The sequence below is a fragment of the Manacus vitellinus genome, unplaced genomic scaffold (genome assembly GCF_001715985.3).
Source record: "Manacus vitellinus isolate BGI_N305 unplaced genomic scaffold, ASM171598v3 scaffold_5_pilon, whole genome shotgun sequence".
In the NCBI taxonomy this organism is placed as follows: Eukaryota; Metazoa; Chordata; class Aves; order Passeriformes; family Pipridae; genus Manacus; species Manacus vitellinus.
This window is the reverse complement of record NW_021940682.1, coordinates 7380727-7406990: the sequence shown is the minus strand read 5'-3', so window position 1 is coordinate 7406990 and position 26264 is coordinate 7380727. Positions and strand designations below refer to the sequence as shown.

Below are 26264 nucleotides of genomic sequence, written 5' to 3'. Positions count from 1 at the left end.
TTGTCACAGATGCTTGTATATGTTGTACAACTTCAAAGTACGCAACATAAATAAAGTGCTTTTATTATTTAGGAAAAAGACAGCCCCATTGTCATCAGAAAAAATGGCTTATTTGCTGGTTTAGACCCTGGTCATGCTGCTGCATGGAGGCAGCAGAGCCCTGGTGCTTTCCTGAGTGCAGCTGCTGAGCTCTAGCCAGGTCTCTGGAAAAGTCAAGTCCTTGAATAAATGTCAGTGCTGTAGAAGCGAATGAGGCAAGGTTCTTTCCTTTCATTTAAAGGAATTTTTTTTTTCTTTCTCTTGCATAGATTCCTGACATGAGTAAGCCTATTTGAAAGGTTAAGACTTTGGGGCCTTTTTGTGCCTAAAGCTTGGAAACTCCCATGCATCTTGTAAATGTCAGTCACATACATGCATTTCTTTCCCATCTTTTCAGTTCCTTGTCCTTCATTAAATATTTTCTGCCACATTTTTCCATTGATGTCCATGTGCTTCTTTTGTATGTCAATAGCAAAAATAAAACACTCATGCTGTTTTGTGGTAAATCTTGCTGAATAATGTTGACCAGTGTTGGAGTTTGCCCTCTGAAAGAACCTGAGCAGATGAGTGGACTCTTCAACCATAGCTTCAAATGATGTTTCAGTGGAAACACAGCAAAACAGCACTTTTACATATTTGTTGCTATTTTTGCTAATGTGGCTTTGCAAGTATATTTTAAACAGTGCCTCGTGTGTATCTCAGCAGAGCCTTTTCAATACTTTGTCATGTATTTACTTTTTTCTTTTTTTGGCTGTGGATCATATGCATGCTTCTTTTGCTTTGTCTCCTCTTTCTTTCTGGCTGTTCTGCCATTGGGGCATCTGCCTCCTCTTAGCCATCGGAGGAGCTTTTGCTTCGTCAGAACTCAATGGCCTTCTGGGAGTGGGATCAGGGACCACCCCCTCCTGCACGGCCTCCTAAAAAATCCTTCTCTGAATGCTGCCTGGTATGTTTTAGTTTTTCTTGTTGAAAGCTGCTTTTGAGATGTTGCTAGCATGAGGAACCTCTGTCTTCACGGCGCCTCAAACCTCTTCCTTTCTCATAGAGTAGGAGCACGTCCTTGTAGCGCTTGGAAGTGTGGTTATAATCAGAAAAGTAGCTGGAAATGAGCTTCCACTCCAGTTCCACTCCAGTTCCCTGGCAAACACAGTGGCTCCAAGGCTGAAAGACAAGAATTTGTTTCATGTTCTTTTTTTTTTTCCCCATGTTGCTAAGCTGGTGTCAAATCCAAAAATCATCACCTTCTGACTGCTGAATCATTGCATCCCAGTGTGGAAGAAGGTGGTGGTGGATGTTGATGGCAAAGTGCAATCAACTGATTCTCTCAGCCCACCCTTGTTCTTCTGTTGAACTTACAAGAGCTAATACTATTCTTTTTTATTTTAGTGTAATAACAAGATATATAATGAATAAAATAAGGTTATCCATGTTTTGTACTCTTCAGACTATAACCACACTTTGCATTTTATTTATCTCTTTAAAAAGAAATATTAGATTTCCTAGTTATATATTCCCTTTATTACTTTTTTCACTTGTTTTGCTGTTAATTTTTGCACTGAGATTGCTTGATGGACAACACGCTTTCATCATCTGTGACCTTTTTTTTAATTCCCACCTGTAGTTTTTCAACTATTTTAAAATCCTTACAGTATTGGTGCAACTGTAATCACCTAACTGAGCACTTTTGATGAACACAGCTTTTCATGGCAGAACCCTATGTTCTTGTCTGAACTGTTGGGGTGACATTAAGTGGTTCTTGTCCAAATTTTGTGTTGAAAAAATCCAGTTGTGTCAGATGAACTGTACTCTCCCCCCCAAAAAAAAAGAAAATAAAAAAAAGAGCTATTTCAATTAACTTCAATATGTTTGGATTTTGCTTTTGCTTTTCCTGATCTAGTGGAAGGTGTCCATGCCCTGGCAGAAAGGTTGGAACTACGTGACCTTTAAGGTCTCTTTCAACCCAAACCATTCTTTTATTCTATGAAATAAATTTTCTGCCCAGACAGAAAGCTCCAAGGATGCAACAGCCATAGTGACCTCTCAGTTTCCCAGAAAACCCAGCCAGCAGCAGCACTAAGTCCCTGAGGGAGATGTGATCCAGCCCTCTCTGGGAAGGAGTGACCATTGTCACATACCATCCCCCAAAGAGGCATCATTAGCTGGATGAAAACACACTATGGAAACAGAGCATTCCCACACCAGGCTATGAGCACCGTGTTTCAAGACTTTTATTCGGCATCATTCTATTACCTTACTCTTTTTTAACAAAAACTTTATGAATAATGCTTGAACAACTGGCCAACTTCTCAGCCTTGCTCAGTCCTCTCGCTGATGTTTGGGTCAGAGATCACTTGTCGATTTTTTTTTTTTTTCAATGTGTGTTTTTTGGCTTAATAAATGAAAGCCAAACCGAAAAATACCCCACCCCTGAAGACAAGGCAGTGGAGCAGGAAAGTTTAAAAGTCTTTTATTACAGCTTGGATCTTTCTTTAAAGAGTATGCTGATTTTTTTGTCCATACTTCACAATTACCACTCCATATAAAAATGATCCTTACTGTCAGTTCTGTTTAAAATGAGCTTCACTTGTAATTGAGAAGTTAATTGAGAATAAAGACAAGTCTCATTTTTCCCACATAAACTATCCAGATGAAAAGTGATGGATGAAATCTTTCTCCTTCTCTAAGTCTATTTCTACTTCTTGTAATTGATTTTCAGAGGATTTTTTTTTCTATTCATGTATAGTCTGGTCACAAATTAGACAGTTTTTTTATTTTTTTTTTTAAGTGAGACTTAACAGTGAAAAGAAACTTTACTGGGGGTTTTGACTTCATTGCTTAATGAAGGTGTTGCACTTTATGCACTTGCTGTGCCTAACTTCATGCTGGTGGCTAACAGCACAGTTCACTAGCTAGTGTTGACTGATTCTGTACCACGCAGGAAAATATCTTGCTTTTTCTGTTGTCAGAAGGAATCGCTCCACTCCTCCAGCCTGACACCTAAACATCAAAGATTTTGTTCCTAGATTAACACTAGCTCATTCCTTTCCACCAGCATTTGCTTGCCTAGGATTAGGATGAGGAAAGTCCCTCTGACTTGTAATATCTAAAAATATTCTCTTTGTTTTTAGAAATACATGCAGGAGGCAAGGAGTTTAGGGAAAAATTTAAGGCAGCCCAAACTCTCAGACCTCTCTCCAGCTGTGATTGCACAAACCAACTGGAAGTTTGTGGAAGGGTTGCTGAAGGAATGTCGCATGAAGGTAGGTCGTCCCCTGTGTGTTCTCCCCTTGATTACACTGAGCCTAAATAGCATCTGCAGATGGTGGTCTAATTCACAGCTGGAGTGGCATTAGTCTGTTGGAATACCAGACTATCCACCAGAGTGGATATCCCTTTAGTGTAACATTTACATTAGTATTGCATATAGTGTAATATAGTATATCAATTAGTGTATCAATTAGTGTATCATTAGTGATACATTAGTGTATCAGTTTAGTGCTACATTTTTCAACAGCTAGAAAAGAAAGGAACTGTCCTCGCTCTTCTATTTATGCAGTTGAAGTGGATGGAAAGAGTAAAAAGGACAGGAAGGAGAATCAGCATGATCAGACATCTCCAGGAGGATTTCCTTTAATTGTTCGTATTTACATGTAGCCTAAACAGAACGGGCTCGAGACCCTCAGTCAAAAGGGAAGAATTCAGCATGTGTCACTTGTGCACGTTGTTTATGCAGAGCAAATGAGGTATAGCAGTTTCTAATATTAAAGGAGCTTTTATAGACATGAAAGTGTAGCTTGTGTCTGTTGCAGTTGGTGTTTTACTGCGTTACCTGAGTGTTAAACTTTAATGGCTGTAACAAGAAGAAAACCAGAAAGTCAGTAAGACTGAAAATGTATCTAGTGCTTTTCTCTGTTTTACTCTATACTCTGCTTGGTAATAGATCAACAGTGTAGGAATAGGACAATGGATAAGGGGTATAGAAATAGGACAGCTGGAACAGGCTCCTCAGGGAAGTGGTCACAGCACCAGTTCAAAAAGAGTTCAAGAAGTGTTTGGACAATGCTGTCAGGCACATGGTGTGATTCTTGGGGCTGTCCTGTGCAGGATCAGGAGCTGGGCTTTGATGATCCTCGTGGGTTCCTTCCAGCTCAGGATAGTCTGTGATTTGAAGTAATCATGCAAACTTTTTTAAATACAATTATTCTTGTTAATTTACAAACCCTGTAAAGATATTTAAACTTTCTCTGGTCAGGCTGTTAGCAATGGTTTCTGTATTAAGCACGTTTAACTGAACTCATCTATAAATTCTGTCCCTCGCTGGATAATATTCTTAGAAACCTTTGGGGATTTTTTTTTTATTTATTTATAGACTAAACGCATGTTGGTAGAGAAGATGGGCCATGAAGCAGTTGAGCTGGGACATGGAGAAGCCAACATAACAGGTCTGGAGGAAAATACATTGATTGCTAGTCTCTGTGATCTGCTAGAAAGGATCTGGAGCCATGGTCTGCAGGTCAAGCAGGTTGGTAGCTGGAAACTTGGGTGTGTACACTATTCTAGCAAACACTGAATGCCATTACTACCTTTTAAGCTGCTACTCAGTGGTGTCATTCCAACATAAAGTGGGAGGTACCTTTGGGCTTGGAGTCCCTGGTTCATATCTTGCCAAGGCTGAGGAGTTTTGGGTGTTAGGGATTTGGGGGGGGAGCGTTGGTTTTTGGTTTTTTTCTTTTTCTGTTTGAGAGGTGCCTCTGGAAACTGCAGTGATGTTGTCAAGTATGTGTTTGGTTTCTTCTCTTTCAACCTTCAGAAGGAAAACCCAGAGAGAGGACAAAGAAACAAGGTGGGTGGTGTGACTAATAGGTCAGTGGGATGGTCCTCTCCTTTTCCTAAGATTTCATGATCCAAGAGAGAAGGATTGATTGTAATTACTGAACATTTTACCCATTTAAATGCCATTCCATTATTTTGCCATGTTTATTGGCCTCTTTTCTTTTGCCTGAATTTATTTAAAGCTGCATGCTATGTATTCCATCTTCAGGGGAAATCTGCTCTGTGGTCCCATTTGCTTCAGTACCAAGAGAGAGAAGAGAAGCAGGAGCACAGCGCAGAGTCACCAGGTGAGTACTTGGCAGCTGACTCCATGAAGGGTCCATCACAGTGAGTGAACTTGGGCATGGGAGGAACAGTGCAACCACATGAAATCCATGCAGGATTTTTGGTGTATTTCTTTGCTAATATCACATTTACATTTTGAGACTTTTCATCATCATTGTGAGGATGTCTTGATGTCTGGACTAAATAGATTGAAATTGTTGGAGGCAAAGGAACATAGTTACTGTCCTTGTCTGGAAAATCATTTGATTTATGTTCACTAGCTTCATTTCCTTTTAATCAGCATTGAGTGAGGTGTGAGAAGCAGTGCTTCCACAAGAGATGATTTCTGTAGAAGCTGAAAGTGTGGAAGTGGGGGTAAGACAGCTGACATTTTTCTTTCAGTGAGCATAATCTGTCCCTCAGATCCCAATGTGAATAACTCCATATTCACTACATCTTTATACTGGTGGATAGTACAGTTCAGAAACTGTGTGATTGATCTCTGTACATCAGTCTAGGTGCTCAGTTTAAGCTTTGGCTTGGCCCTTTACAATCACTAAATTACTTCTGTGCTGTGAGAGAGATTGGTTTTCTGATGACCTGGAGATCTCCCTGCCCAGTGGCTGGGGGATTGTAGTCAAAGTCTCTGAACTTCAGTTGGTCATCTTCCAAGGACTCTCCAATCCAAATCCTGCTGATGGGAACTTGTATGATCAGTCCCCGAAGATGCATTTATGGAAAAACTAGTCTCTCTCATGAAAAGACGTTTTAATAAGCTTCAATGAGTAATGCACTAAACAATCTGGCTGGCAGGCACAAATTCCTGAGAGCAAAATGTGTCACCAAAAAGCAGTTTGATCAGAGTAGCAGAGCACAGAAATGCATGGCATTCTTAGCATTGAATATGTTACTGTAGCTTAATTTTATCGAGTTCTTCTCAGTTGTGAGCTTTTCCGAGAAACATCTCTTACTAATAAAACTCATCAGATTTATGTTAATGTATTTCACATACAAAAAAGGAAGCTAAATCTCTGAATTCAGTGCTGGATTAAGGAAGGAATAGATAATGTATTCAGCATTTTTCATTTTGTCTACTTCTACGTTTCCAGGATGGAGTTAGTTATAATGCACAGAAACTCTGCAGTTACCAGCCACTTATGATTGTTTTCAGCTGTATGTGAAACAAATACATTGCAGACTATTTCTGTAGTGTTGCATTAACTTCATGTGTTTTCTCCATTCTAGTTGCTGTTGGAACAGAAAGACGAAAATCTGACACAGGAATTACTCTCCCTACATTGAGGGTTTCCCTGATACAAGATATGAGGTACACAATTTGGTTCCTAAAGCACTGATTGTGGTTTTAATTGTGTAGCATAAGGTAAAGATCCACACTGGCTTTGGATCTACAAAGGCTAAGAAGAATTAAACCTTCTCTTCAACCCACATTCAAATTTATGACAGGTTGCCTTTCCATTTTGAAAAACCTTTTCTGCATGTTCACTTGATCTATTTTATCTAAAAGACAGTGAAAGCCACACACGTTTTACTTGGATTTTAGTTTTCCCTGGGTGGGGTTCTTCCAGCAGTAGAGCCAACTTCTACAATTTACAGCAGATACGTTGAATTCCTTGGTTCTTTGAGTTTGTTTCTTTTTGTTTGTGTCAAAATACTGACTGAGCAAGTACAGTTGATAAATAGAGCAAAGGGACATAAAAACTTGCTTGCAATGCCTGAGCAACGTTCTTTCTTCTCAGCTAGCATTTTATGGCAAATAGTAATAAATGAACAAATTTAGAAATGTATTCAAATTTAGAATTTGGGCGAGTTTAAAGCTAGGATGTGAAGTTAGGGCAGGTGCTCTGCAGGAGACCACAGCCTAGCTATGGAGACCTATTCAAGCAATGTTGGTTTGGAATCAGAAGGGTTAGAGGGTAAGAAGAGGTAGAGGCTGGTGTGACAGCACCAGACAGAAATTCTTCAGGGCATCTTCTTGATCAAGCCACTGCCAGGTCAGGCTACTTTTTTGACACTTGTTTTGCTGAGGTTAAGGATTGCAGTGGGCTAAATGTGCCATGAAAAGAGAGGAGGACTAACACGATAATGCACATCTGTAAAGAGCTGCTAACAATTGCTGACAATTTAATGTGTGAGACAATATGGGTACTTTTTCTTGTAATACCGTGTCCTCCTTCCACATAAAAATATGGCAAAAAATCTCATGGCAAAAATAAAATTAATTGTAGTAAGTTCACAAAACCGCGATTACAGCGATGTGATTTTTACTATGTGTATTGATACGGATATATTTTTTTTTTTCTGATGTGAGATCACACAGATTAGTCAGGCTTTTCTGAAAGAAAATCACTGTACTTCCCACCTGCAGTGTCCAACCTTTTTGTTTGATGCTACATAGTGTGAGTCTTGTGCTCTAATTTTGAAGAATATGACATGTCACATAAGGCTAAAACAACACGCAAAAGTGGGAGAGGGAATATATACAGTGAAATTAGGAGTATGGTGCCAAGAGGTCATTTTGAACATGTGTCTGTCATTTTAGCATCCCTCTCATGGGATGTGGCAGCTATCTACTTAATTCAGTCCTGCAAGGCTGACAGGCATGCAGAGGGTCAGTCTGAGGAAAGGATGAAGGAGGATCTGGAGCGGAAACTCACGTGCTGGGAGGGGATTGCTGGCAGAGGAGGCTCTGTGTGCTCACTGCTGCGTGCAGGGGTTCTGTCTTCCACGTACTTCCACTGGAGTAATGAAAGCCTAGCACAGATCTCAGCTCTCTTGTTTGAATCACAAAATTCTTTCTGCTGCTCTTCAGAGAAAAAGTACAGAAGCAGAACATTACCTTCTGTAATATCTTGGGTATTCGTGATTGTGCACAAACATGTCTGGTCATGGAAAATGCTGGGCAGATGGTGAGTTGAATTTGTCATCTGTAATCTCGTGGCATACTTTCTCCTGCTTGGAGGGAATGCCACTTAATATTTGTTTGCACACACAGATTCAGGCTGAAGTTAGAAGGATGGGTAATTGTTAAATTGCTGGGGTTGCAGTGCTAACTGAACTAATGGCTAGAGGATTAAGCATTGCCTTAAGCATGGCTTGTTTTTGATGGCTCATGCAAGGTTATATAAACAACTTAAAAAGCAAGGCTGAGTCACAGTCATGCTCTGAGTGTGCCATGAGCCTGTGCTACAGGTAAAGTGGTGTGTCCTCTGCCTCCCCTGCAAAGCCAGGCATCTTAGATGTGGTAAGGAAGATGCTCAAGGTGTTTATTTTGGCTTTGTGCATGGAGTCTTGGCACAAACATGTTTGGGGGTATGCCCTTCAGCTTCTCCCCTGGCGAGGATCTGCAGCATCTCTCCCACCCCTCTTCTAGCTCCCCTTCAGATTCCTGCTGCAACCTGCTTCCAGCATGGCCACAGCCCTCGGGCACATTGCTGCACGTCCAACCCAACCAGTCAACACCAAGGCAACTCCCCAAAACCTTTGGTCCAGCTGGCTTCAGGTTTCTGATCCTTTCCCTTCGGACATGTTCTTCCTTGCTATCAGCACTTGGTTTCATGCCTGTGTTGTGCCTCCCCTCCTGCAGGGAACTTGCAAGTGGAGAATGTGAGCTGGGAGCTGGGCCCACAGCAGTGATACTTAATCTGCTGTGGTCAAAAAGAAGGCTTAGCCAAGACCTGCTGCCTACCTGGGATGAGCTAGTGTGGCTTGTTCCTGATGGTGCTGGGATGGGGAGCATGCATGCCATCCTCAGGGGCATGGCAGCACTGAGCAGTTGTAACCTTTTCTGTCAGCACAGCTGTTTACAGAGGGGATGTCCTCCCATACCCCAGGCTTACATTTGACGGGGTAAATAGATTTTTTGTTATTACTAATGGGATTAAAAGCAAGTCCCAGCCAAGGGAGTTGCATTTGAAATGGCTGTTCAGTGCTCTGACAAGAAGAGTTTGCTGTGCAGTGTTGAGCACACAGTACTTATGCTGAGGTCACTGATAAAAATAGAGCTGTTCTGACTCCCACAGCTGAGAGTGAATTAAATTTGGGTTCCTGAATGCCCTGTTCTGTTATACTCTGCTTTTGCTGACACCAAGACTGATTACTGGATCTTTTTAATGTCTCTGGCAAGCTGTATGGTTGCAAATCCTTATTTTTCCCAAATGCAGAATTAATGCTAATCTAGTCTGAGCCAGAAGCAGGTAATGAAGAGGCACAGAGCATGCATGGAATAAGGTTGAGTCCATCTGTACTTGAATCTTCTCACAGTGAAATAACATATTCCGCTCGGTGTTTCATATTAGATGTAATTCAAGCCGAGCACTCTGGGGGAAGGGGAGGGAGGGAGATGATAGTCTGTGCTTTGATCTTCCCATCTCAAAAGACTTGAAATATCTGAGAAGAGTGTCTCAACACGATGTAGTTGAGTGTAATATGCATCCAGTTTCTCAAGGACTCCGGATCACATGTCCAGCTGTCTGGGTTGGAAGGTCTAACATTGGCTGCCACATCCTGAGCCAGGGATTTCCAGTGCCAGGAGCAAGGCTCTGGGCAGCAATTCAGATGGTAGGCATCACTGCTGACAAAGGGAGGCTGCTGAGATTGGTTATAAAGGGCAAGGACGTGTGTGAGTGTAATGTGCCCTCCTGCGTTTGTTTTACAGCTCAGCAAGAATTAGAACTTATCTGGTCCATCAGAAAACCATCTGTGTGTGTTAGTAAACAGGAGGAAGTTTCTTTAAAAAAAAAAAAGGCTTGGTTTGTTTGTTTGTTTGTTTTTTTTAGAGCTTTTAAGCAACCCAGGTTTTGCCACTGGCAAGCTACCATCACTCTTATTGATGGTGCTTCAGATATGTACGTACAGCACTGAGCCGTGTGATACAGACACCTCAGTGTGGATTGTGAAGGTAGACCTGTATTTTGAGAGTTGGGGCAGCCTGGCAGAGAGCAGTGCAGCTGGACTGTGTCCAGTATCCACTTCGTTTGTGCAGAGTGAACTTGTATTTCCGGACAGCACTAAGTTGTATTTGCAAATCTGCCCTAGAGGTCCTGGGCCTGTCGCGTTAGAGGCTCTGTAAACAAGAGAGTACTTTTGTCAAATAATGCAGGATCTAAATATAACAGAAAGCACACACTTGGGTGTAACAGATGGGGGAAAGCACGAGACAGTGAGACTATAGTAGTCAATGTAAAAAGCATCAGCCACTGCATGACTTTGTTGGATTTCCTTTGGAGTAAATATTGCCTAGCACTCAGCAACGCGTGGAGGGCTGTCAAGGAAGATGCAGGAGTTGGACAGGAAATCGCAGCAGAGATCTGTTCAGACTTCAGCTGATGGTAGTTGGAGCCTGCCACAGACATTTGGAGGGCTGAATCACCTGTGCACTTAACATGCAAACTGCATGAAAATGAAGAAATTGCAGCCTTTTTTCTCTCTGGCTGGAAACTGTTATTCATTTTTCTTATTGTTTGTTTAACTACGTGGGGGTTTTTGGAAGCAGCTTGGCCTTGCCATGGCTGCTCTCTTCCTCTTCTAAAACTCCCTGTGCTCTAAAACTAGAGTTTTCTGGCATTCTCCAAACCGAAATGTGGGAAGTTTAAAAAAAAAAAGAAAAGCAAAACCATAGAAGAAAGCCCCTGTGGAACAGTTCTGCTTTCCTACAGATGAAGCATGTGGAAGGCTGTTCAAATTATCACTTACACAGGGGCCTCTTATATCTCTGAAAAATGTGATTCTGCTTGAGGCTTCCTGTTGCTGTTTTTGCCCCAACAGTCCTTCTTTTCTTAGATTTCCCATTGCTGCTGCCTCAAGGGGTTTGTAAGAGCCTTCAAAGTAGACTGTCATTTGGAGAAATTCTCAAGATACATGTTTGTCCTCTGCCCTCCCAGATGCACCCTTTTGATTCAGCAGCCTGAGGGGGCAACTGTGATATAACTGGGTGTCACGAGGTGGCTGCTTTTTTTAGGTGTTAGCAGTGTCCATGAGGGCATCTACTTCCAGCAATGTGGGGATGAGCAGATTTACCCCTCCTTAACCTTGGCCAAGAAAACACAGAGCGGCTGATTTGGGCTGTAGTACATTGAGAAAAGTTGCCCCACGTTCTCGTGTCAGTCTGGGGCTGCCAGGGATCTCAGTGCCACAATGAGGGGTTCTGGGGAGTCCTGCTGGGGGTCTCTGTGGAACTGATGTCAGATGCCATCTTCCAGTTCAGCTGCAGCATCACACTGGATGTTGCCATTTGTAGAATTTTTATGATTCATCTATTTATTTTCTTTCCCACACATTTCAGGCATGTTCAGAACATGAGTGAGATAAAGACTGATGTGGGACGAGCCAGAGCCTGGATAAGGCTTTCTCTGGAGAAGAAGCTTTTATCTCAGCACCTGAAGCAACTGCTTTCCAACCAGGCACTTGCAAAGTAAGCTGGCTCCTTTTCTCAGTGCTTCGCTTTCATGTCTGCCTTAGTGATGTCTCAAGGTGCTGCTGCTTGTGGCACAGCCACACACCCTGTTTGGGTACTGTGGTTTCCAGCTAGAAGTGATTGAAGGGCAGAGGGTAGCTGGGGGAGGAGGTACTGCCCACCCAGCAGGGCAGAACTCTGCTCGACTCCATGGAAAACGCATCACAGTTTTCAGGAAGGAGGCATTAGGTCACGGTCAGATCAGTGCATTGATCCAAGCCACATCACAGCCCCTACACTCATTGTGTCTTGTGCAAACGAAGCAGCAGAGACAGGAATGCCCCATCTCACAGCAGCCCTGCCTTAGGCTGACTCCAGCCAAGCACAAGCCCCCATCCTGACTGCCCATGAGCTGGGTCAGAGGCCAGCCCTCCAAGCCTGCTCTCCCAGCTTCACCTCCTTTTGCAAGCACAGGCACTTAGGGATCACCTCTGTAGATATCCCCTGACTTCATTTTCTCAAAACAATGCATTTAGTAAAAAACCCCCAAACCTTAGGAAAAGAAAACATCCTAACTGTCGAAGGTACTTCTGGCTCTGTCATGGGTTGCATTAATGATTTATGCCAAAAGCTACCAAATACTCTGCTAGCGGGAAGAAAGAGGAGTAACTGGAGGCAGTCACCTCTTGGGATTTCAGCTAAAGGCATGGTGGCAGACCTGTCTTTTCCTGAAGGTGCATCTACATCTGCCTTCCTCAGCAATTCTTCAGGAGTCTGTTCCCTTCAGACTACAGGCTTTGTCACAAGCTCTGTGCTGTCTCAGAGCGGGGCCAGTTTAATTCCTGGTGTGCCTTTGCACTGCTTAGGGCAATTGGTGATATACACTTGGGTCCCTGAACTGAGAGAGTGGTGGGAGGATCCCATCTGCTGCTTGGTGCCTTCAGCTTAGTTTTCTCTGCCACAGTACGGAGAAGAAGATTAGACAAGACCATTCCAGAGTGGGGAGATACGGGGAAGAAATGAGGTTGCTGTTAGGTTGGTCCAGGTCTGCTGCTGTGAGGAGTGTTGGTTCATATCTGTGCCTTGCAGCAAACCCAAAACTGATATGAACTCTGTAGCCTTGCTGTGGGAGCGTGGAGCCAAGAGTGGTCTGTAACACAGATGTGTAGCAGACTTACACACCCTCCGTGGGTTTCTAGCAGCTTGTGTTGGTGGGGAATCATACCTACCATTAAGATCCACTCTTCATTTGATATTTCGAGATTCAAACACCTTTTAAGATACGTGGTGCTTTTTTCAACAACAGCAACAAAAATATGCAATGTCTTTGTTTCTACCAGGAAGCTTTACAAGCGTTACGCTTTCCTGCGCTGCGAGGAAGAACGGGAACAGTTTCTCTATCACCTGCTCTCGCTCAACGCTGTGGATTATTTCTGCTTCACAAGCGTCTTCACCACAATCAGTGAGTTGGAGAATCAATTTTTTTCCCCCTGAATAAAAAGTAGCTGCTGTCATGATTTGTAAGAGACGGTGTTGCTGGTGCCTGAGTAGCTGAGCCCTTATCTGGAAACCTTGGTTGTTGCTGTGAGGCTGCTGGGTGTTGCTCTGGGAAACCAGCTGGAGGGGCAAGGTTGTATGGAAGTGCTCTGGATAAGAGCATTGCACAAAGGAGAGTAATCAGCAGAGTGCCGCTCTCTGTATAGTTTCTTTCATCTTCCCTCCCAGACAAGTCCTCTACATCCTAATGCTTCTTTCTGGTCTTGCATTAAGTGTGCACCATAACAGCCTACTCTCCTCAGACTGAGAAGGAGATGGAAGATTGGAGGATGAAATACATGGGACTTTGTGCTCCACTGTATATTTTCAATCTCCTTCTGTCTCTCCTTAAAGGCCAGAAAGATTCCCTCTCTCATCCTCTCTTTTAAGGAGGAGAGCAGAGGTTGGACTGATATCTGGAAAAGAATCTTTTGTTTTTCCAGCGCTGGTCAATGTGGAAAAGGCAAGGTCCCATGAGATGACCTAATTATTTGGATTCACCTGGGCAGTTCTTAGTCTTCATTCCCTGCCTGTTCAGAGTGAAGTGAAGCAAGCTTTACGTGGCTGTCAAAGCTGGCACTCATTCTACTTTTTCCCCTCTTAAAGCAAGAAATCTCCTCAGAACTAACACAGCGCAAAGAGATTTATTCATCCTTGATTACCTAATTTCTGCGGGGCATCCAGCTTGACAGCTCTTCCCTGTAGGACAAGTGCTTGGAATTTGAGAGTATTTTTTGAGTGCAGTATCACTGGATGGCACACAAAAGTAAAAAAGGTTGGATTAGCTTCCCCAGTCAAAAAGGTAGCTTGTGAAACATAAGGAGAGAGAGAATCTTGCAGTGCTAGAGGTGCAGTATCGGGAGTCAAATCCAAATTGGGGTGGGTGGCAGTCCTTGTCTTAAGCATGTATAGGTGGTAGAGATTTAAAAGCAAAAGAATAAGAATAATAAACGAGGGGGTATCCACAGAGATGCATCATACTTGAGACTTTGGCCATGCCAGCATTTCTTACTGCAGCCTTTCAGTACTTGAAGGGGGCCTGTAAGAAAGAGAGGGACGAACATTTTATCATTTGTCTGTTGCAATAGGACAAGGGGTAATGGTTTTAAACTAAAGGTTTTAAACTAAAGGAGGGTCAGTTTAGATTAGCTATAAGAAAGAAGTTGTTTATTTTGAGGGTGTGAAACCTTGGCACAGGTTGCCCAGAGAAGTTGTGGATGCCCCGTCTCTGGAAACATTCAGGATCAGGTTGGACAGGGCTCTGAACAACCTGATCTATCTGAAGATGTCCCTACTCACTGCAAAGGGGTTGGACTAAATGGCCTCTAAAGGTGCCTTCCAAACCAGACTGTTCAATGATTCTGACATTCGTTTCCCTCGTATCCTGCCGTGTACCCCCTCCTCCTCGGATCCTGCCGCAGGCGGGTTCGTCCCTTCCCTGGGCAGGCTGCGGAACTTTCCCTGCGCTGCCCCGGCTCTGCGGGTTCTGCCGCGGGGCTGCAGCACCACCGTGCGGCACCGCCGCCCCCTCTGAGCACAGGGAAGGAGGGGTTCTCCTTGTTTGTTTGCTGAGACAGGGGGCAAGAACTTCCCTTCAAGGGGAAGGCGTGCTTTGCTCCAGAAATCGCCTTTACTGTGAGAAGAAAAAAAAAATAAAAATCAAGACTAACGTACTTCCCCCCTCCCCTTCCCCGCCCTGTTCTCAGTGATCCCTTACAGGTCAGTGATAATTCCCATCAAAAAACTGAGCAATGCAATAACCACGTCAAACCCCTGGATATGTGTGTCAGGAGAACTAGGAGATACTGGGGTAATGCAAATTCCCAAAAATCACCTAGAAATGACGTTTGAGGTGAGTACATGCTCTTTACGTTTTACTTTTCAATTTGAAACTTGCTTTCAAATAAACATTAATTTGGTCAGGGGTTATTAAGAGCAGAGCATTTCAGATTCTGTCTCAGTTTTTAAGGTCACTGTACATTCAGATATGTACAAGAAAATAGTGCTGCCTGCCCCTCCTGTGTGAAATGAAGGTTTCCTATGAGCACATACCACTTTTAACCACAGGCTTCACTGCCATCCCTGTCCCAGCCCAGGACTCCTCACCTGGCCAGTCTGTTTCCACATCTCATTCCCTTCCATGCCTCCTTGCCTGTTTTTCCCTTTCACCCCTCATTTCCAACTCCTCATCTGCCTTCCAAGTTTCTTTTCCCTTCCCTTCTTTCCACTTACCACCACCCAAGTCCCTTTCTACATCTGGGCAGTTCCAGATTTCTGCTCCTGCTCCAGCTCCTTGTCCAGCGTTACTGCTTTCCTTCCAACCAGGCAGTCCAACCCCTGAGCTCTTCAATACCCCAGCCTCTGGTGCTGGCCCCTGGAAAACCCAAGAGCTGCCATCCCCACCAGGTTCTCTTCTCTGAGCTTGCTGGGGTTTTCTCTTTAGGTTTGATTTCCCGGCGTTCCCCTCTGCTTTCCCGCCCATCAATTACAGGTTGGCTCCGTGCCACACCAAAGCAGCTGCTAGTGGGAATTGCAGGGAGAGCCCCATCAAGCTCCTGCAGCTCCCTCCGGGCTGTACCATATCCATTAAGGAGTGATTCTGTAGGAAAATCTGCTGCTAAAATTAAGGTTGTATCCATGGAGCATATGCAGACTGACCTTCAGCAACAATAGCAAAAAAAAAGGCTGTTGCCAAATATAGGTAGATTTTGACATAGGGAGGATATTTTTGTGATAAATACCTGCTTCTCATTCAGATACTACTATTTTGCAGAAAAGATCTCCAGGCTTCTAACAAGCAAAATGACATATTTCTAAGGACCATATTAATGCTATTCTGGATTATTCTTTTGGCTGAAACTTTCCTAAAATATCAACTTGGGTAGCCATCCACTATGGAAAATGTCAGCCCAAGCTGCTTGTTTGGCAGTATTAGAAGCAATGAAAACCAAGGTCTTGCAAGGGAAGTGTTTAGGTGACGTTAACAGATGTTGCTGCCAGCCCCACCTACAGTTACATAGAGCACTGGAGTTCACAGCCCCTTGTTTTCCTTTTTCTGTGACTTTATGGTGCTAACTCTCATGTAGGTGATTTTTGTTTGCCCCCAAATAAGCATATCAATCTCTGAAAATAATAAAGGATCTAGGGACTGCTTCGTAGTATAGAGTGAGTTGACTGAAGGTCAGTATGCTCTAAATGCATTTTTGAAAAGCTGTTTTTATTGAAGATCTATTTCTTCTACAAAAGCACGCCTTTTTATCATCTTAGCTCAGAAATTTGTAAATAATACTTCACAGAAATATTGAGCGAGTGCTCACAACAAAGAATATAATCTCTTCACAAGCTTTTAGTAGTTTTATTTCTTTGCTCCTGTCTTAAAATAATTATGCAGTTTTTCAAGATGCTCTGCATGTTTGGTTGAGAATACTTGCTCTATAAATCAAAGGAAACTGAATAAAGGCATGCATTTGAGACCATATGTGTACGTGTGGCGGGGGTGTGTGTTGTCTGTTGTTTTTTAAATTAAATAAAAACTGTTACTCCTTTCAGTGCCAGAACTTAGGGAAGCTGACGACCGTTCAGATTGGCCATGACAACTCAGGGCTGCTGGCCAAGTGGCTGGTTGATTGTGTCATGGTCAGGAATGAAATAACAGGACACACGTACAAGTAAGCAACAAGTCTTAATTTTCTTTGTCTGAAATTCTTCTGTGCTGAATTTAAAGAAATCAAGAAGGCATTCACCTTCTCTTTAGTTGGTGGAACACTGTGTGGGCTGATTTGGGTCCCCGATAGGGTTGGGTTGGTCTCCCCCACCCCTGGTTCTCTCATTTCAGAAGGCCTAGTTGAAGTTAGATAATCTGATAAATGAGAGTTGAATGCAGGATTTTCTTTGCATCTTTCTGAGACAGGACAGACAGTATAGATACTTTTGAAGTGATTCATATGTTTTTGTCTAATAATTAAATCTCTTGTTTTAAAGTAGTGTGGTAATATTGTGCGCAAATTAACTCTTTAAACCCCAAGAGCTGAAATCAGAGTTGGCAAATCTTTGGTTTCTTTTTCTTTTAAGAAACTCTGATTACAAGAAAATAAAAGGTTTTGATGATTTCTTAATCTTCAATTGAGTACATACCTGTGTCAAAAAAATCTCCTAACTCATTGTTGGTTTTACAAAACATCTGGCTAAGCAGACTTATGTGAACTTGGAAAACTAGAATGCAGAGAGGTGAGCTCCAGAGCTCAGAGCTGGCCACTGCATACAGGGGAAAGTAGGAGAAAATGGGGTACAGGGGCTGGGGGTGTGGACATGTGCATGGATTTCATTAGGACTGTGTATGGAGTCAAAGAGTACAGCAATAAAATGTGAAGTGAGTATAAGGAGATGTCACAGCTTCATCTGGGTGGGAACTCTGTGGGGATTTAGTTGTTAATCATCACAATGTTTTTAAAGGCTGAATATCAGTTTTGGTGGCAAGTGAAAAAGGCAGAAAGCAAGATGTGGACTGTGAAATACGTGTATAACCCAAGCTTTGCGTATTTCCTTTCCTAAGGATGATCAGCTGTGGTGCAGGGGATGCTGCCTGCAGGGTTCTGGTCTGAGAAGTTTCAGGGTACCGAGTACTCCCTGCCTGTTCTCAGTGTTTTTTGGATGCTAGCTGTCCCTCTAGCTTTGAGATCAAGCTGCACTACCTACGTGTCTGAGCTGTGCTTGTCCCGGGTGTGTGGCAGGTTTCCCTGTGGGCGATGGCTGGGAAAAGGTGTCGACGATGGCAGTTTGGAACGGATACTCATTGGAGAGCTGGTGTCCTCCACGTCTGACGAAGAGCTGGGAAAGCAGTGCCGGACCCCACCCCAGCAGAAATCTCCTACTGTGGCTCGGCGACTGAGCATCACTTCCCTCACAGGGAGGAACACCAGTAAGTCCTTTCCTTTCTCCCCAGGGCCCTAGAGAAGGGTGCAGCAACTGCTGAGAAGAAAAATCTCCTGTGAACAGGAGAGGTCGTCCTGAAGCAAGGCTTGGTGCAGAGCAACAGCTGCAAGCTGATGATTTTTTCCTGCCCCAGTTTGTGTTTGCTCTGTGACACACACGTTGCCTCTTTCAGTGTCCCCATTTGACAATTGAGGGATAATAATCTCTTTCTTTGGAGCATGGAGATGTGAGATGAGGCAGGAGGAGGCAGCAGAATTTGCAGTAGCTGATGCTGCTCAGCTTCCCAGCTCACTTTGCAGTCAGTGGGAAGTTCTCTCTGAAGGGCAGTTCAGAGCTTGATGTGGATGCTGTGAGCTGCCTTCCAGAGGAGCATATCTCCAGGGGGACTTTGGGGGACATCAACTTCACATCCCTAAAATTAACTTTTATGAGTAACTGCACCTGGCTACAACAGGACATGGGACTGTAAAGGTCATGCAAGGCTTTCTCTGCTAAAGCACAGTGTAGATTCTGGTCATACATCTGTCCAGCTCCTGTAAAACTAGAGGACATGACTGCTGAAATGCCAAGCCGGGAAAGATTAGTGTCCAAGAGTAATGCAGCATTTAAAAAACACCACTTCAGCTAGTATGCTCTCCATCATTTCACAGAGCCTAATGCAGGACAGATCCAAGAGGGAATCGGAGAAGCTGTGAACAATATCGTGAAACACTTTCACAAGCCAGAGAAAGAGGTAATTCCTGCTTTTCATTACTTACCTGCATATTTTCATAAACAGAAATGGAACTGAAGTACCAGTACCTTTAGATTTGAAGTTTCTGGCATGCAAACAAGGCAAGTTGTATTTACCAACTCTCCCTTTCCCACAGAGGGGGAGCCTTACCATTCTCTTGTGTGGAGAAAATGGTCTGGTTGCAGCACTGGAGCAGGTCTTCCACCATGGATTCAAGTCAGCTCGCATTTTTCATAAGAACGTCTTCATCTGGGATTTCATAGGTAAGCTGCTAGGTGATTTGGAGGCAGAAGGCAAAGAAAGATTAGAGCAAAATGACTACTCACACACACAGACCTCGGATTCTCATCAGCTAGGGTGCCACTTCTGCCGAGCACCTGCTCCAGGTTGCTTAAAGTCAATAAGAAACCAGATGGAAGATAAGGAATACTAAACTCTGTGTAAGGAAAGAGTGTGAGCCTGTGCAGAAATTTAAGAATACTTCAGATTCTTGTAATTTATTTGTAGATGAATGTTCAAACAGCTGCTTTTCTACCCAGAAAGAAAGTAGGCTGGAGGTCAGGGTAGAGTAGGAATTGATGTTCGGAGGAGAGGTGGGAAAGGGCAGGGAATGAAAGGTTTAGATTTCTAGTTGCTCTTGAGAACTCTCCTAATCCCTGTGCTGGCCTTCTGGTGATGCTTAACCTGTAGGCCTATGTTGCAGTAATTTAAGATGTACTTACCCCTTTAAAACGGGCTCACAGGCCTGAGGTTCAGTGCTTACTCAGAAAAAGTGAAAAATCAAAGCTGATGGTATCACTTACAGTGAAACCCTAGACAGGTGCTCTGGAGCAGCTCCTTGATGTTACCTGGCTGTATTAGACATCAGCCAGTCTGACCACTGCTGTGTCATTGCAGAGGTGGACACAACCACCTACCTGTGGTCTTCAGAGCGAGGAATCCATATATAAACTGTTCAAGAGCTCTCAGCAGGTTGTTCTTTTAAGGCCTGCCTCGTGTAATCCTGTGTCATAATGAAGTACTTCTGCTCACCGAGTTCTGATTTTCTCCCTTCCACAGAGAAAGCTGTTGCTTATTTTGAAACCAGTGATCAGATTGGAGACAACGAGGAGGCCCTTTTGCTTCAGAGATCCTCGTGCAAAACCTTCTGTCATTACGTGAATGCCATCAATACAGCTCCAAGGAACATTGGAAAGGATGGCAAATTCCAGATCCTGGTTTGCCTGGGGACAAGGTACCCGACTGCTCTGCATTATATGTGTCCTCTTGCATTAGACTAGAATATTTTTACACTGATGTTATTACCTTTAGTTTTGCATTTTAAGGCATGCCTATTTTAGGCAGCTCTAATACTATGTGAGAATTGAATCAAAGAAGCAGTAATGATACATGGCTAATGTCTAAACTGCTTTTTTATAACTGTTAGCTTGACAGTTATATGTATGAAATCTACCTTGAAGCGCTGTTTTTGATGAAGTACTGATTTTGGGAATGCAGAGTTCCTTTTCAGGAGCTGGTGAATTTCTAAATCCTCATTGAATTGCCTATGAAAACAAGTTGTCTGTTATAATTTTGACAGAACTATTCTAGATGAACCTTTCTTTCCTAATAGGATGTTTTCTGTCTTGCACTTGGAAGGGGGGGTTAGTTGTATTTTGGAGGGTGGAAGTTGATATGTCTAGAAATAGGTACCATTTTTGTCTTGTCTGCCTGGATACCTGGAAAGCCAGTTGGAAAACAGTCTGATGGGTTTCATCTGAGTTTTACTTTCCCTGTTCCTGATCTGAAGATGTTGCTGAATTCTTACAAGTGTCCAGTTCTGCTGATACCTTTCCATTTTCATTTCTGCAGTATGTAGTATTTTACTAACAAAATCAGGAGTTGCAATTACACAGGAAACATTTATGTGCAAACAACACACGCCACTCACAAAGAGGGACTGCGTGGTTTGGGTTGCGTTCTTGGAGAAGAATTTCAGGTTGAGATCCGTTGTGCTTGGTGCTGAAACATTTCCTTTCATCCCCTTTTCAGGGACCACTTGCTCTCTCAGTGGATCCCATTACTGGCAGAGTGCCCGCCCATTACAAGGATGTATGAGGAGAATGCTCTCCTACGGGACCGCATGACTGTCAACTCCCTTATCCGAGTGCTACAGACATTGCAAGATTTCAACATCATCCTGGAAGGATCACTCATCAAAGGAGTGGATGTTTAGCATGGCTTTGCTGAGAACTTCATTATTCCTTTCCCAAGCAAGCAAACCACAGTTGGAGACCTGTCAGGACTTGAACACGATGGTAGTGCACCACTGTAAGGCAGAGCTGCTGGTTGAAGCGGAATTGGGAAGCCCGGTTTGTGCCCGAAGGGGACTGTCCTATAAAGCTGCAGGAAGCTAAGATGCAGTATTGTAGTTTACTTGAAACAGAAATTTAGTACAAAAATAGAGTATTTTCATGTGTTTAGATGTGTGTAAATATGCTATCTTCTTTAAGAAATTATATTACTCTAAGAAATTTTTCTTAGACTGAATGTTCTTGTTCTGACTATGAGTAGGTTAAACCCAGGGGAAGGACTTGGGGGAGGGAAGGACCAAGGTGGGAAGGGGTGCCGCTACTTGCTTGCAAGGAAGAAGCCAATCAGTGTGTAAATACAGCGCAAACTCAGCAGGGCTTTTTTCAGGTATTGCAAATTAATACAGCAAATATCCTTATGTAGCCATTGTGATTGTGTCACTCTTGGAAATGTTGTAAGCATATGCTGGTTTACCCTACTGTACATGGTCTCTCTTAGTTTTTAGTTTGTTTGAAGACTCACCTTTCCATGCATGGAAGTTGTGAGCCATCCATTTTTTTTTCCTGTAAGTTCTTTTGTGTCACTTCTGCTGATCTCCAAAAGGGGAAACGTGTTGAAATGCTTAAAAACTGAAGAGGAGGACTGCTGTCAGCCTCAGAACCTGAGGCACCATGAGACACCTGTTTAAGCAGTGCTGCTGCAGCCTGAGATGGGGAATGATGGCTTGCTTGACTCGCTCAGTGTGTCCCTTCTCTGTCTACACATCCTGATGATTCCTCCTCACCATCAGCCAGTTTATGTTGTGGATGACCTTTTTCTTTTTTTCCCACATTGAGGAATTTGGTTTATACCAAATTCTTGCTGTACTTGAGAAGAATCATTGCTGTAGAGCCACAAACACCGATATTGCTGTGCTTCTGAACTCTATCAGCTGGCTTTGAAATGCTGACAGATTATAAGTCTTCCTTTATCCTGCAGAATCAGTGTTCCTAGGGGAGTACAGGATCTTTGATTACTTTTTTTTTTTTTAATTTAAATGATCCAGCTACGAAAAGAAAAGGATTTAAGTAAAAGGAGGAAAAAAATGAATCTCACTTTGGTATTTTGAGGCTTCTCTCCTACACTTTTTCCAGTTAATGTGTTACTAATATGGAGCATATATATAGATGCAGCTCCTAATGAGGAACTGGAAGCAACTGAAATCCTGTATGCTACAAATTGAACAAGAGACTGTATAAAAATCATCTTGTGAATACCACGCAGCAAATACGGAGAATATTTTCCATTCTTGTGGATGGGAGTCGGAAGGATCTGAGGACACAGTTAGCTTCACCTGGTTTTAGGTTTTGGAGGTTAGTTTGAATATAGGTGTTTGCTTCCATTTGCTTATTCCCTATGATATTGGGCATTTTGTCAGTGGATTTCTTGGGAAAGACAGTCTCGCTGTCAGCTGTGGCTTGGGAAAGGCCCCTGACTGGTACTGTATGCTGCCTTGCACTGTGCTCTCACGTGGCATTAGAAAGGACTTGGGAATGGTGGACAGTAGCAGGTCTTGGCATAGTGTGCACATTGTGGAAAGAGGGATGAGAGATAAGGAAAAGGAAAGAGGACGAGAATTAGGGTTTGCTTTCTCACCTACCTTTTGTCAAGCTTCTCTACTTTCCTGTGGTCCTCCTGCTGTCCAGTTCTTAAAACGGCCCTCACTTTAGTGTCACACTTTCACGTCATATTCCCAGCCAGAAGAAAACTCTTCATGTGACTTTGTTTCATTGGAAAGGAGAGTTTTATGTTACAGAAGTTTTTTTTTTTTGTTTCTAAGAAAGAAGTAAAATAACACTGTCAAGGAGTCTTCAACTTTAATGAGGGTTCCAGCATTTCATAACCATTTTTAACTCCTGAGCTTGTGCTTCCTTAAACTAAGTTTGTCCTAAACAGCACTGCCATGTCACTGCTGTGGGTGTGAGTAACTAACATAAAGTCTGTGAGTGGTGCCATGAGTTAGACATCTCTCTTATGTTTCCAGAAATGTGAAATTTGGGGTGTTAAGGTTTTCTGTGTGGCTAGGCAGGTCTGCTTAAAGTCAGCAGACGATGCATGACAAACCTTCAGCAGCAGTTGACAGTGCATTCCTAGTACTTAACTCTATCAATGAGTTATACATTTAGCACCAGAAACCATGTGGCAGCATTATTTGGTAATGACTGCTTAGGATGTTTTGATTTCTATTACAGCTCAGGCCTTTTATGTCTAATGACTGCTATACAGGATTTTTTCACGCCCAACCCAGTCTAAGTGACTTTCATTTTACTGAAATAACCACCTCTTTAGTCTTTGGATTTCTTCACATCATCATCTGCATTTACTAGCTGGATGCTTCCCAAAGTATACTGCTGCATACTTCTCCAAAGGCTATATATGACTTAAGCAGTCATAACATTCATCTGACATGACAAGGGTTAAGCACAAGCAGAATAAAGTAGAAATGTGGGCACTTCTAAAGGTCATTCATCTAAATGAATAATCCACACAAAGAGAAAAAGGCAATAACTACATGAAGTCTTTCTTAAGTTAGAAGAAGCGAAAACCTGAGAATTTTAAAAATTCAAATCAGGGCCTTTCCCCGTTTCAAACTACATTAAGAAACCTTTGAGCACTTAACACAACTTCACGTCAGCTTTTTCAGCAAGTGTTGACTCGTTTGGTTTTGTCAGGTTTCACATCATATTAATAATAATACAATAAAAATTATGTATGTCTCATGTTTCCTTGTAGGCAATAAACCACCCTAAGATATGTTGAAAGGGGCACAGCTGAGTGCCTCAGATTCCTAGAAGACTAGTTCTTTGACAACCTTGGGAGTACAGTTCTTCGTAGTGAATTTTTATTCCACCATGTATGATTAATTTTTTAGCGGACTACTTTTGTTTATTGGAAACTGTGAGTTTTTTTTCTGTAAGGTTTACAGAAATCATTCTACCCATGGTGAGAAACCCATTGGGATTCTTCTAAGCTAACACAGTTTTTACTTCAGTGTTAAAGCACCTTCTTTGGTTGAGAAAGGGAATCTTGGAAAAGACCAAAGCTCTCTGGTATCTGCTTTTTTAAAAAAAAATAAAATACTCCTATCCAATGCCCGTCTGCAGATGTCTGAGTTTGCATAGTCCTGTTATACTAACACCCAGCATGGTAGCTTGAAGGAGTCAGAGAATCAAATGCCTCACTATGTACAAAATATGTATTTATAATTCTCTGAAATAAATGAAATCGTACTGTTTAGTGAAAAATCTGCTCATGTTTATTCCAAGTTGGTTTGTGTAATTAGATATCATTGTTCAAAAATGTGGTTTTTTAGGATAGTTGCGCAACAGCATATTTGAGAAAATTCCTTCTTTCAATCAAATGAAGGTGTGCATCTTAAGGGGAAATATTGTGTGTTACACTTGAAATGTACAAATGTGCCCTGTATAGCTTAAAATGATCCTTAAATGTCTCCATTAAGTATATTTTGTCTTTACATTACTACTAACTGAAATAAGAACTGGATTATTTTCAAGACGACGTCAGTAAAAGTATTGCTATATCAAGCACTTTAACATACCTACCACAAACCGACATGGGTTTTTCAGGTTTTGAAGTACATTGAAATACAGCTTTTCATGCTATGTCCTTTACAAATAAAACTGTGAGAAAAATGGTTGGTGTCACTTTCTCCTTGCAGAGGAACCAAGAGATTCGGGCCTCAAGCAGAAGAGCTGCTCTGAACCTGGAGGGCATGTTCCATAGAAGGAATGAGTCCAACAAAATGATTCAGCTGATAGTGACTCCTGGTAGTGGGAACTTGCTGCAGCAAAGTAGGGGAGAAGGGAGTCTGAGGGCCTGCTCTCAAAACCTGTCCTTCTACCTCCCCTGACACAAAGGGGAGGCAGAGACTGTGCTGAGCCTGAGCAGCTCTTAGGTGGAAAGCAGACTTAGGTGGAAAGCATGGCTGATAAAAGGGAAGAAATGGGATCCCAGTGAAGCTGAGTTCTAACCAGGGTGGTATTTGCCAGGCACCCTGGGTTCCTTTGCTCTTAGTATCTGGAATAGTGGGGAGAAGGAGGATAGGATCCTGTTGGAAGCAAAATGGGAACTGTAGCCAAGGATCTCTTTCCTCTCTTGATGTGAGCTGCTCTGATAATTTGAAATGTTGGAATGAAACTCGTGTCCTCCAGTCTGTCACTGTGTTGTGTAAGAAGAAGGGTGGATGGACAAGAGAGAGATGGATGCCTGCAACAAAAAGATAGTGAAATGCCCTGCTTTTCCAGATTGGACTGGATTTTCAGAAATTTCCCCCATGTCCCTCACAGCTCTAGATCTGGTGGAATTTGCAAAAATAGAATTTTTGAAAACTTGATAGTTGAAATGCAGACCCCTGCATGTATGTGTGCGTGGCATGTGTGAGGTGGGGCATGTCTGTTCACTCATGTTAACTCTCAGTTTTGAAAAGGCAGAGAATCTCAAGAGAGGACTGAAAGTCTCAGAGCTTAGGATTATATATGTGGAAATCCTGAAATATATTATTTGTTTATGCTGGTGTTTATCAACAGTGTTGCAGCAAAATTATAGGATCCCATAACTGTGGATAAAATCCGTAGGGCTGCTTGTTGTCAAATGTCAATGGGAGGAGTGGCCGTGCTTAATACTGCACCTGCTTACTAAATGTGTTAGGCTTATGTATGTAAATCAGAGATAGTGAGATCTGAGATCTTAAAGGCAGCAAGTACTTGAAGTATGGCAGGACTAAGCTTGTCCAGATGAGGAAGTGCAAATAACTTCCTCTCCACTGCACTGTCCTTGATGAAGTCTGGGAACACTGCAATGTTTTCTGCAAAGGGTAAGTAGAAGAAAACTGAGAAAATGGTAGGAGTTGAAATCAAGCTCACCAACCTTTTTTTCCTTCCAGCATTTCAGGTAAGCTTGTATGATAAAAAAATTATGCTCGAGTTAAGAGCGAAGCTGCTTCCCTGACTGTCACCCCATCAGGCTCCTGTCGTTGAGGTCAAGGAGCATTTCATTGCTGACATTCCTATTTTCTCTCCTGCTGTTCCATTAGATATGTATCATTATATACGTTTGATCTCAGCACAGGATGTGAAGGGAGTGGGAAGATTTCTGTATGGGTCTGCTATCTGGTGGCTGGTTATGGTAAACTATCCGCCGAAGCACTGCAGAGCTGATTTGCCA

General features: G+C 42.7%; 1 protein-coding gene across 2 annotated transcripts in view; it reads left to right on the top strand.

Annotated features, from left to right (window-relative positions):
- DENND5B (DENN domain containing 5B) overlaps positions 1–24735 on the top strand; it is a 68186-nt gene extending 43451 nt beyond the window's left edge. For both annotated transcript variants that reach the window (XM_029963538.1, XM_029963539.1), the window contains exons 10-22: positions 3168–3299; positions 4409–4561; positions 5081–5159; positions 6382–6463; positions 11438–11566; positions 12889–13010; positions 14791–14936; positions 16634–16752; positions 17815–18002; positions 18667–18749; positions 18886–19012; positions 19809–19983; positions 20781–24735. In XM_029963538.1, coding sequence (XP_029819398.1) covers positions 3168–3299; positions 4409–4561; positions 5081–5159; positions 6382–6463; positions 11438–11566; positions 12889–13010; positions 14791–14936; positions 16634–16752; positions 17815–18002; positions 18667–18749; positions 18886–19012; positions 19809–19983; positions 20781–20964 — 1719 coding nt within the window. In that variant the 3' untranslated portion in view covers positions 20965–24735. The remainder of the gene's footprint in view (positions 1–3167; positions 3300–4408; positions 4562–5080; positions 5160–6381; positions 6464–11437; positions 11567–12888; positions 13011–14790; positions 14937–16633; positions 16753–17814; positions 18003–18666; positions 18750–18885; positions 19013–19808; positions 19984–20780) is intronic.
- Positions 24736–26264: the final 1529 nt, after the last annotated feature.